This window comes from Rousettus aegyptiacus, unplaced genomic scaffold (genome assembly GCF_014176215.1).
Source record: "Rousettus aegyptiacus isolate mRouAeg1 unplaced genomic scaffold, mRouAeg1.p scaffold_m13_p_1, whole genome shotgun sequence".
NCBI classification, from domain to species: domain Eukaryota; kingdom Metazoa; phylum Chordata; class Mammalia; order Chiroptera; family Pteropodidae; genus Rousettus; species Rousettus aegyptiacus.
This window is the reverse complement of record NW_023416284.1, coordinates 47,425,416-47,438,463: the sequence shown is the minus strand read 5'-3', so window position 1 is coordinate 47,438,463 and position 13,048 is coordinate 47,425,416. Positions and strand designations below refer to the sequence as shown.

At 33.3% G+C, this 13,048-nt stretch overlaps 1 protein-coding gene across 8 annotated transcripts in view; it reads right to left on the bottom strand.

The window, feature by feature from the left end:
- LRRC7 (leucine rich repeat containing 7) overlaps positions 1–13,048 on the bottom strand; it is a 440,527-nt gene that overhangs the window by 337,283 nt on the left and 90,196 nt on the right. For 7 of the 8 annotated variants that reach the window (XR_004955289.1, XM_016148942.2, XM_016148946.2 and 4 more), the window contains exon 2: positions 3,028–3,125. Coding sequence is in view for 6 of the 8 variants with exons in the window: in XM_016148942.2 (XP_016004428.1) it covers positions 3,028–3,125 (98 nt within the window). In the remaining 2 variants the exon portion in view is untranslated. Of the gene's footprint in view, positions 1–3,027; positions 3,126–13,048 lie in introns of those variants that run through there. The other variant, XM_016148943.2, reaches the window with a different exon arrangement.

Sequence of the window (13,048 nt, the reverse complement as noted above, 5' to 3'; positions counted from 1 at the left end):
ACTCTTTAGAGAGGTTCACCTGGGAATAGAACAGGAATGTGCAACTGTAGCTGAATGGGCGGTTTTGAGAACAAAGATTTATTTTCTAATGGAAAGTAACTTGAGCACATTTTAAAGTTTTTCTTTTATAAGGAACAATTTATTGTTACTGAAAATTTCTTGGCTATGCTGAATGCAACATAGTTAGATATAATTCACATGAAATAACTGGTTAAGAGATATGTCTGGTGACCTAAAGTTGATCTTTGCATTGAAAATATTGTAAAATAGTATAAAATATTATAAAAGAAAGCTATATGAATTATGCAACTTAGCAAAACTTCTTTATGCAATATCCTAAATGTAAGAGGGTTCTACTTGCATCTGGAAGATCCTCTAAGTTCTTTCTACTCTCAGTAAGGGAAGCCATTGCCATTTGTCCTTCTGTGATGGTGTTCTAAGGTGACAGTTTTCCATGAGAATTGACCAACAAGTCTTTGTCTGTATCCCATATTGAATTCACAGAATGATAGAAAAAAAACTATTCCATCACGTGAGACAAATTACTATCTAATATGCATTACTATCTCATACTGTTGCAAGAATTTCAGCTTTCTGTCATTTGTTTAAAACCTATTCTTTGCCATGCATTGTTTCTAACAATAGTGGTAGTAATTTCTGTGGATTTTCCTTTCTGTGATCAGAAACATGGTTTATTATCCTCACACATATCATTAGTTTGAAATAAGAAAAACAATAATAACAAGGGCAAAGAGAGAAAAGAAAGAAAATTTCCTATGTTCCAGGTTCTATCCCAAGTACTCTATCTAAATATCCCCCTTAATTCTAGAAACAATCATACAAAATAGGCTCTATCATTTTTCTCATTTTTCAAATATGTAAACTGAGTCAAAAAAATACTGAGAGTCCTGCATATGGTCACACTAAGTGTCACATTAGAGAATAAACCCTTCCTCTGTGACTCTAAATGGAAGGTCTTAATTAACTAATATAATACACTGCTTCTATTCTTTAAAAAAACAGGGTTTCTTTCTTAGGGAATTAACACTGGTCTGTAACAGGACAAGAATAACTGTTCATTATACTAACAAAGGATAATTAAGACCTCTCTGGAAAAAAATAATATTTCATAGAATTCTCATTTATCATTATGACCTTCCATGTTCTGTAGCATAGTCAATCCAGCTGAGTTCCTATAGTGATAGTTCCAAAATGGCCCTGACTGCCACAATCCAGCTGATGAGGACTTTCTTATTATAATACAAGCATCAGTTATATTACAGGCCGTAAATTCAACTCTGAAATATGCTTATAATCATTAGTCTTTTGATCTATGATGATTAATTATCATTTGCAGCTAGTAATTTGACTTAAACGACGGTTTTCCAACTTGAGTTTGCATCAGAATTCCCTGAAAGGCTTACTTCAAAACACACAGATTACAAGACTTGACTCTCAGCGATTTTGATTCAGTATATGTGAGTTGCAAGGTTCAAACCTTTGTGGGCCATAGAATGTCACAAATATTCAACTATTCCTTTGTAGTGTGAAAGCAGCTATACACAATACCTAAATAAAAAGAAGATGACTGTGTTTAAATAAAATTTTATTTACAGAAATAGGTGTCAGGATGGATTTGGTCAACAGACCATAGTCGGTCAACCTGTCACATAGACCAACTCAGTACAAAAGGCCTGAAAAATTACTTCGTATATGTTAAATAGCCTCTGTGAGAATCAACTACAGATTTGTTTACAAAAATCCCTTCTAAGTTTTTAAATGGAATCTGTAGAACTATACCAGAGACTAAGATGATTTTGTTAAACTGGCATAGAGGAAAAACTACAAAACTTTCCTATGAGCCCAATAAAAAAGCAATACTTTAATACAAGAGTCTGCATCTTATAGTTTTTGTTTTAAGATACACTTGAACTCAATCTTCATATTCAAATTTAAGTTTTAATTGGATATTGTTTACAGTGTTAGAAGTTGTAAATCTGCCAATTAAAATAAAACTAACACTACATTGAATGACATAGATGCCAATCAAAACAGGTTGTCTATAGACTTTATAATAAAACAACAAAACAAAGCATTCTACTTGTCACGAGTGTGCCTAGTTTCAGTGGATTTGGTCTTTACTCAGAACAATATACTTCAAACTAATTTAAAATTCCAATGTAATCTAAAAGTCTACTAAACTGTACATGTCAGTGAACCCACTGCATTAGCTCTATCCTTATAAAATGTTAAGTTCCTGCAAAAGGACAAAATTGAGATAAATTTTTGTCATAATGGAACATGATTTACTTCCCTGAAAATAATTATATGCAAATACCATGAGGAAAGTTAGTATTATGGGTCATCTTAGATACTTAAAATGCAAATATTATGTCAAACATTTCCAACAATGCTATAGGTTAGAAATATTTCAATGAAATATCTATAATTATGTATTCTAATATTTAATAATATAAAGATAGAGTAAAATGAGTTTATGGTAGGATACATGCCTTTCATCTTCTAAAATCTTTTCCAATATGAGATTAAATCAAATGTTTCTCTTTGGCCAATGGGTTTATATTCGCCACTATATGTTTATTCTATAGTCTAATGCAGTGGTTTTTAGAGTCCTCAGTTTAAAAACTGTTGAAAGATCATTGTTGTCAAAGAAAACTGGAAATATTGATTTTAAACATATTTCAATTTTTTTAACTCCAGGACTCCTCAGAAACATTAATATTTATGATATAAATATCTAAAAAGTATGTGATAGATTGTGCAGTCTTTTCCAATCTCATTTGAACATGGAAACCAATTATAAGTAGAGCATCTTAACAATGCTCTTAGTTTCTGAATCCAGGTACCATGTTTTAATACCTTTTCAAAAACACACTCAATTTGATACAACAGATATTTATTAAATATCTCTATTATTTGATTAATTACTTAAAGGTTAACCCTTTAGTTTGCTACTCACCAAAATCTATCTAGATTAACATAGTTAATCCCATTAAACATACTTACACTCTTCTTCAGGCCTCTTCCGAAGTGCTGCACGAACTTCTTTACAAGGACTTCTCTGATATTGTGGGGGATTCCTTCCCCTTATTAGGTTCTCCATCCTATAGGAGAGAATCAAAAGAGTATGTTAATACCAAAATCTTGATAAATTTTGTGAAGTTAAATGGTTTAAATAAAGAGTTAATCATTCGAGTATCTACAGAGCCTTGGTATACAATAACCATCGAGCATCTAGCAAGGGGTGATAGAGTGGGGAGTGGTAGGGACCATTGTGAACTGCAGAATGCTTTACCTTTCCAAGACATTTCACTTTAAAAATGTAAAAATGCCATGTGGACAAAATCCATATGCAATTCTCCAACTAGAGACTATTATGAACTGAATGTTTATGCCTCCACTCCCAAATTCATATGGCAAAGCCCTAAGCCCCAGTAATGGCATTTAGAGGGAGAAGAACCATTGGGAGGTAATTAGGTTTAGATGAAGTCATGAGGAGGGCAGGATGCCCTGGTAGGATTAGTGTCTTTATAAGAAGAGAAAGAGAAACCAGAAATGTCTCTCATTCATTCATTCATTCTCCTTCTCTCACTCTCACTCTCATTCTCTCTCCCTCTCCCCCTCTCCCTCTCTCCTCCTCTTCCCCTCTCTCTCTCCCCCTCTCTCTTCACTCTCTCTGCCATATGAGGACACAGTTATCTGCAAACCAGGAAAAGGGCTCACACCAGGAACTGAATCTGCTGGCGCTTTCATTTCAGACTTCTCAGGCTCCAGAACTGTGAGAAATGAATTTCTGTTGTTGAAGCCACTCAGTCTGTGGTATTTTGCTATAGCAGTTCAACTGATTAAGGCAGAGGCCTATTGACTAAAGAGTGATTACTTGCCATGAAAATAAATTTATCAAAAATAAGGTCACCCTTTAGAAGAAAATAACTTATCTTTCATCGACATTTTGAATATCAGTTTTAAGAGTGGAATTATGTTTTCCTTCCATGGCTAATGACTAAATTGGGAGGATTTTCTAATTCTAATAATTGTGGTTTCTAAAAAAAAGAGCGGCTAATATAAAGTACACTTCTCAGTTACTATAGCAATTTCAACAACCAGAAAGTAACAATGAATGCATCAAATGCAACTTGGGCTAGTATATTTAACAGCGTATTCTTTGTGATCAGTATTTTCTGGTTTCAATAAATCTTAGAGTTTTATGCCACCAGTGTAAACTGTTCACTTCAATATTGTTAAAAAAAAAAAAAAACTAGTGAGTATTAAGGATTGAAAATTTAGAACAGAAGCATATTTATTTATCATTTAAAATATAAATATAGCTTCTTAACACCTATATAACTAAATAATGGGATATCATTAGGTTTGATAAGTGTGCTGACTGATAGCATGGATGCCTTTGAAAACAGCATGGAAGTTATAGGTTATGGTGATGCAGGACCTTCTGGGGTTAGTGGTACAGAGGATTATGTTTCTGGTATCTAGAGAGGAAAACTAGAAAAGAACAATTCCATAAAAGCATTATTTAGAATGATGCAAAATATGAATTAATAACCTTTTGTACTAGAGTAGTAACATAACACTATTTCTGTGGGAAAATGTCACTGATTCTTAAAAACACTTTTGCAAATATACTTCTTGAAATCAGTCCATTTATATGTAGGGGATACTTTATGTGTTTGTGTGTGTGTGTGTGTGTGTGTGTGTGTGTGTGTGTGTGTTCATATGTCCATACCTGTGTATATAAGTAAAAGAAAGTATTTCTCAATGTGCAAAGATAACTTGAAACTTAGTTTTACTCGAAGGTAATTTCTACTCGAAGGTAATTTCAAGTGAGAAAAGAGTTATTTCTGGCAAGGTAACAACAATAAAATAACAGGAAACCAAGTGAAAACCTGAAGAGCTTAATACAAAATTTGTTTTAACATTATATGTGGGAGTAGGGAAAATTAAGCTTCTAGATCTGCTCCTGCAGTTTCACCATTAGGGTTAGCCATATAAATTAAATTATATAAAATTTTCTAGTTTCTGACTCTTGAACTAATTCAATGTGCAATTTTGATTACATTTCAGCAAAACCATGAATTTCTATTGGTGATGTAATAATAATTTAAGTGACCTAATAATTATTCACTAGTATTTACAAGATCAAGATAGTAAATCACACCAAACATAACTTACATATGCAAATGTCTACATAAAATTGTGATGTAATTTTAGAAACCAATTTTACTCATTATGATTACACTCTGATGAAGAATGGCAACTTATCCTGGTTGGAAATCTATATAAACCACTGTCTTGAATGGGTTATTATTTTCTTTATATCTCTAACAATGGAACATGTGAAAATAAGAGTGGGCTAGTTGATTTCCATGTAAGTAGCCTTGAGGGTATGTCAATAAAACTAAAATACAAGTTAGAAAGTACTAACAGGGATCCAGGAGAATTTCACTTAAATGGTCACTATTGGTATCAAAGATTCCCAAGTCAATCCTCCAGGAATCATGGTACTGAAAGGTTGCATTCTGGGAATGCTCACAGCTGATCTGCAGGAGATTACACTTTGTTAGCATGGAGTATGGCTTAGCTGTGATGAGCCTAGGTTCTAGAAACAGACTGCCTGGGTTCAAACTCAATTTTTGCCTTTTAAAGCAGAGGTTCCTAACCCAGGAGCCAAGGACCAGTAATAACCATGGCCTGTTAGGAACCAGCTGCACAGCAGGAAGTGAGCAGCAGGGAGCAAGCAAGGAAGCAAAGCTTCATCTGTATTTGCAGCTGCTCCCCAGTGCTAGCATCACCACCTTGGCTCCACCTCTGATCATTAAGCATTAGATTCTCAGAGGAGCATCAGTCCCTGGTGCCAAAAAGGTTGAGGACTGCTGTTCTAAAGAATGACTTCAGGGAAAGATACCTACTTTGTGCCTTAATTTTCTCATAAGGAAATGGAAATAACAGCCACCTCATAGAATTGTGAGGATTAAATATGTTAATTAATATATGTAAAATGCTTTACATTGTGTCTGTCACAATGCAAGAGCTCACCAAATGCACTATTATTCATCATAATTATCTCAAATAAAAATTAAATTATATACTAAATTTTTATATCATCAGGATGTTAGAAAAATATAAAAACTGGCCTTCATTTTATAAACAGAGCAGATGGCACTGTTCAGAAAAAAAATTCTGATTTAAATGTTCTGGTCATTAGAAAAACACAAAATAGCCATACGAGTGAATTATCAGTTTTCAAAAATAAACTTAATAAAATATACTTTATTCAATAAGATTTTATATTTACTATATGATAATCTTTCAATAGTACTGAGATGGATAAAGGCGAGTTATTATCTTCAGGTATTAACTAAAGTGCTACATAACTTATTCTTTCTTAGAGAATCTAGAAAAATTTAAAGAATTGTACGGTGCTCTTTGATCTTAGAAAGAACAGTAAGCATATCTTATAATGTATTATCATGTGTCATTAATTCCATTTAATCCCTACAACAATCTTCTGGAAGATCATTTTGAAGATGAGAAAACTAAGACTCAGAAATTTCAGTGACACGCTCTTAGAAGTAAAATGCTTAGCTGAGTCAAGATTCTCTGACTTTATCTTTTTCTACTTGCTTCTTAATCCATTAATTCCATGACTCTCTGATTATTAATTGTAATTCTACAATGAGACTGAACACTTAAGATTCTATATGTAATCATAACTTAATTGTGATGAAATTTTATTAAACATAATATTGATGTTTATATTAATATATACTTATATATAAATAATATATATTATAAATATAAAAATATAATACTACACAAACATGTATATTTGTATATGCTTTGATCTGCTAATTACATGTCAATTTTTGATCACTTAGCTATTTTGACTAAAATGTTTGCCTCTATCAATGATATTTTAAGTTTTTGAGAAGCACTAAAAAGATGACCGGAGCCAAAGAAACTAACTATAAATTGTATATACAACATACTAATGGATGAAAACGATTTAAAACAGCATTAAATGACTTTTTTTTTTTTTTCTGGAATGCTAAATATAGCACCCAGCAGAAAACACTTTGAATCAAATTAAAAGTTTTACAGAGCAATGTTCATGTCCAAACTATTGTATAACTGTGAGACTTCCATCTTTCTGAGATTACACTTGTGGCTGCTTGAACTTTTCCACCAGTGTCACCTATAATCTACAGTTACATTAAACGGTCAGACAAAATGACCAGGAATGAAGTCTTGGAGCACAGCCAGGACACAGCAAAAAGCTATTCTAATTTGGCAAGCCACCAGCAGGAGTGTGTTAACAGTTCCAGCAAGGAGAGATTAAGTGTGATGACCACAGGCAAGACAGATGCTCTAACAACTCATTGAAGAGCTCCGAAAAGTGCAGCCTACATGTCAACTGTTGGGAAGAAATAGAGGCAGCCAGATTCATATTTAAAAAGCATGGAATAAAACAACGGTTATGAGCAAAGGTGTCCACAGCTCTTTTGGTGGTATCTCCCAAACTTAGGTCACAAAGTTACCTGAGGAGCTTTAACTAAAGACAAATTCTCCTATTTCCAGTTCTAAAGATTTTCACTCAGTAAGCTGGGGTCAAATCCAGGTAGATGTATTCTTTAACATTAATCAAGTGCTTCTAAAGTAGCTTTACACTGGTTCCAATACTGACATTTGAAAACTCCTCTAAATAAAAAATATGCAGTTGGAGATGTAGAAAAAGCAAATTCAGTGAATTCATCCCCAGAGATATTCATCTGCTGATACAGAGGTGAGGTAAAGGTCTGGGGAGCACACTGCAGATAGGACAGGTACTACAAAAAAGGAAAAGAGTAGTCAAAGGGGTATTATCAAAGCTTGCCAAGTTGTCTGGTGGTCAACCAGTTGAACCTGGAGGCTGCTCATTTATAAGGCTGATAGCTTCAATAAAAAAAATGATTTCCTTCAACAAGGCTCGGCAGACTCAGATGGATCAGAGAACAAGTTTGGGTTGACATAGAATTGGATTGGGAGTGTGACTAGTGAATAAAGAAAGTGAAGTTTGAGTGAAAATATGGTTGAAGTGGGTTTACACTAGATGGAGGAGGAATATAGAGAATGATAGAGTCACTAGAAGACAGGTAGTTGGATTAAGAGAATAAAGTTTTCAGGTATAAGTATAATATTTCTAATATGTCTATCACGTGCCAGGTGCTGTGTTATGTTTTTCATATATACATTACCTATGTTATTCTTATTTTACTAGAGTTCACCTGAGGTTCAGAAGTGTTAAGTAACTTGCTTAGCAAGTAAGTGTAAAAATCAGGATTCTAATACAGATCTGCCTGACTCTAGAGCCCATGCTATTTACTATGTGAAATGTGCAATAGAATTTTCTGCAATGATGGAAATGTTCCATACCTACACTGTCCAATAAGTAGCTGCTAGCCATATTCAGTTATTAAGCACTCGAAATATGGTTAGTATGACTGAGGAACTGAATTTGTGATTTTTGAAATCATATTGTCTTAAGTTATTTAAATTTAAATTTCAATAGTCATGTTTGACTATTGTGTAGTAGAAAGCATAGCATATCTAGAAGCCCTTATTTAGCATGTAACTGATAAAAGTACAATTTTCTATTGAAGAACTCTGAATTGAAGTCAACGAAAGCAGGGAAGCCAAGTCTTGGAAAAGTGTTCTATATGAGGGTCTCTGCAGACAAATGAACAACTTAATTCCTCACTGTAGAAGTGGCTCATGGTAACCTCTTAAGTGCCTCCTTACAGAAATATGCTTTTTCATGAAACTATGCTTTTCATCTATGAAGCTCTCCTCCAAGAACATCTAAGTGCCTTGAATACACATTCAAAACTTCTTCCTATCCCAGGGCCTCTACAAATATTGTTCCCTTTGCCTCATATGATCCTCCTCCTATTCTATCTGCACAACTGCTGATTCTTCTAGTCTTTGTTATAATAGCACTTTCTGAGATAATGAGGGATCACTTTGATGTTTTAATCTAATCAGGGCCCTAGATATGATTTCACCCTTCAGCCTAAAGTTTTCCATCATAGCACTTATTACAAATTGCAACTATATATTAGTCTTCTGGAATTTCTGTTTAATTCTGCTTTTTTCCTGGACTGTAAGTTCTCTGAAGGCAGAGACAATGTCAGTTTTATTCTCCACTTTATTGGAAAAACTTAGTACAGTGTTTGGCATTCATGAAATATTTCTTATTCGAATAAATGAATAAATCTATCTCCCCAAATCCTGCCACAAGAGAAAATAAATGTTCCCGTGATCACTCCATGTGAGCCAGGAAGTCAGACTAGTGAGTGACCTTCCAAATAAAGCTGTTGTCCATTCCAACCTGTGTGTTTTCCCTCAGTCATTCCCTGGCACCACCTAACACTTTCCCTGTAGTCCATCATCTTGTGCTCAGTAGCAGCCTCTCACCATTGCTCTCGCCACCAGCTATCAGGATTGGGTCACCCGATTGATTCAAGACTCCCTTTGCTGCAGGGCCTAGGGGATGGGAGGGGCAGGGTGAGAGCAGCTTATCAGGGAGCTCCTCTTTTCAGCTGATGCAACCACATGGGGATCAGGTCCCCCCACCAGTAGAAGGGGGTTATGACCAAGCAAAATGATTTAATCATCTCATCACCCCCAAAAAAAAATCCATTGAAAAGTAAAATTAACTTGTTATCCTTACAAATTACCCAAAATACTGAAGCTATTTTTCCCCCTCTCATTGAGTATATTACTATATTTGCTGCTTTGTGAGCATAATCCAAACTGGAGATATGTAGGGCTTAAATGGGTTTATTTGATAAATGGACAATTTAGATAAGACCCTAAATGAAAGCCAGTACATAAGCAATAAGTTGAGTATTTGCTTTGTGCTCTGTGGGCTCCCTACAACTCCTTAAGGAATGTTTTAATCAGTTAAGTAGATATAAGATAAATTAAAAAGAGAAAATATCCTTGACATTAGTTTCTAAGAAAGTAAAATTTTTCATGTTTTAATAATTATTTTTAATTACATAATCTTGAACAGATGAAGGCATATTTCAAAAAATAAGACTAGCATTTTATTGAGCTTTTACTTAACTTGATTATAAGCAGAATTAAACCAATAAACTATATACCTATAATAAACAAACACAATCCCTTATATTTAAAATGACAGCCAACATTAATAAGAACCTTAGTAAGATACAGAGTAAAAAATAGTTGCCTTCATCTGTTGCCTTCATTCAGACGATGAATGTACAAGCAACATTTCTGTTAAAGTACGAAGTCCTACAAAGTTGACTACAATCTGAAAATCCACCCTATTAGTCTGGGGTAATATTTTTGTCAAAGATTATAATGTATACCATGTGACAAAAGTTAAAACTCTTTTTCTTTTCATAGCCTCTTCATTTTCCATGATATCCCTTAACGCAGTGCATAGACTATGGTAAACACTCCATAAATATTTAACAAATGATTTAACGAATGGATAAATGAAGTCTGCTCTTCCCAGCAGGAATATTTGGAAGATTCTGTTTTTACATTACAAATTTTACCCATTCTTGAAGGCCAATTTTTAGTACTAATTCCATTCAGAAACAAATCCAACTACTTTGATGGTTGGATTTGCCTTCTGAATCTTTCATATTATATCTAGGAAATGTTTGAAAGAATATGCAGTGATTTTCTAGCTAGTGTTAATATCCATTTCAATGTTTGTGCCTTTTACTCACATAGATTCTATATCTTTTGAGGGTTCTGATGTAGTGTACCACAGTTGTCGAAATACTTTCCTATAATTTATTTTATTTCATTTTCATAAGAATTCTGAAATATGTATTAGTACATCACTATTTATAGATGAGGCAACTAGAAGTCTGAACAATTAACTGGTATATGCAAATTAACACAGGAAGGGCAGAGGAAGGACTTGAACTCTGATCCTTTGACTCCCAAACCCCATTCTTCATTTCATAACACCACTATGCATAGATAATATTGTCAGTCTTTCATTTAACAAGTGTCTATAGAGTAGGATTCTTATCAAGTGAGTCATAGATTTTACGAAATCTTAAAATACTGAATCTTTATAAATTATTGTCACTTTGACTTATGTTTCTGTAGGTCTAAAAGCTCAACAGAAATAATTCGTGGCAAAGTAAAATAAAAATAACAAGGATTTAAAAATCAAAGTGTGCTTAAGCATGCATGTGGAAAAGGAAGAATAAAATTGCTATATTATTTTTGGAAATAACGATTAATATTCTGTCCTGCCCAGGAAAAGAGGCGGCAATAAGCTGTCAACATCGATTCTCACAAAGTTCTAATACCAAGTGACCCCAACATCCAGAGTTTCAGAATTTCTTATTTAGCTTAGAATTCAAGAAAGAAGAAGGGAGAGTTGAAGCAGTGGAAAGTGCTCTCGCTTTATCACTGAGCTGCTGTTTCTTTAAGGAAAGTTGAGCCTGAATTCGGTCAGCACAGTGAACCAAACCCTAGACTAGAACTATGAATGTATATTAAACCTATAAAAGCCATTAAAAAGACTCTCAAGTATTTATAAAGATCCCATTTGAACTGTAAATGACAGTGCAAAAATAATCAATACCCAATTATCTCAGCCAAATGTGTTGAGTCGATAGTTAATAAGGACAAACTGAAGTTAAACAGCAAGGTTATTGTGAAAAGAAATCACATCTCAACTACACTTAATCTGTTTAGAAAGAAAGTGAACTGTTTAACAGAACAGGGTCAGGTACTTGATTTTTAAAGCAGTAATGATTTACCAAAAATACAATGATACACCAAAATTTAATAATCTCAGAGAGGAGAAATTTTTTACATTATCATATCAATATATTTAGAGAATGACAAACACAACAGTATATGGTTTTCATCTTTTTTTTTTTTTTTTTTTTTGCAAATAAATAGAATTCAGAGTAGAAGGGTATTATTATGGATTTCTTGAAAATCTAGATTCTACCTTGGCAGAATCTATAGATGATAGTAGTCCCTTCTCTGAGAGTTGAGAAGACAAGTGAAAGTGGGATGATCTGAAAATGAGCAGAGCCGTTCCTTATTTATGCAGCTGTGCTCATTTATAATGGTATATAATTTACTCTGTAGATGTTGTAGCAAACAATTGTATCCCTGCAAAAAATCTATGAAATTAATGAGAAAAGCATGTGTAGCAATTGAAAAGAGGTCGAGCTCCTCATAAATTCAGGAAGCACACTCTTCATAAAATTCTAGTTTTTAAATGGAATTATTTCCTTTTTAAAAATATATTTTTGTGTTTTTTACCCACACTCAAAGTAATACTGTATCAGAAGTCTGTTATCTTTACGAAGACCTTTCATGAAAAAATTGAGTTAATATAAGAAATAGCAAGTTTCTCTTAGTAAAGGTCCTTACAGAAATAATTGATTTACATGTAAGATTTAGGAATATGTTCATTGCTGATATCACAAAAGGACAACCAATTAGGTTTACCAAAGTCAGAATTATTCAGAAAATAAGTCTCTTAACACTATGTAAATTAAGTAAATAAATTAATAGAAATATTTGCCTAGAAAAATGAATGACATTCATAGGATGGCAAAAATGTAAAAAAGGCATAGTCAAAAATAAATCAATGCATTCAAAATACCCTCAAGAGCAAAAAAAGAGGTGGTGATGTAGAAGAAATATATCAATTAAAGAATAGTGAGAATTCTTGAAAAAGATCTCTCATGCTGAATCAATATAACTATGCAAAGATAAAACTGATACTAAAAAATACAGACAAAATGCTATGTGCTTTAATATTATTATTACCACTCAGATAAAGATAAAAGATCATACCTAAACTATCTACCATTTTTAAAAATTTAATAGCATATGGAAACATTTTAAATTTGTATTTGGAATAAGGTGAAATACAAAAATACAATATAATTACCTGCCATCTAGAAATTAATACAAGTTAATACATTTATAAGCCTAGTTGGCCTCCTTTTAT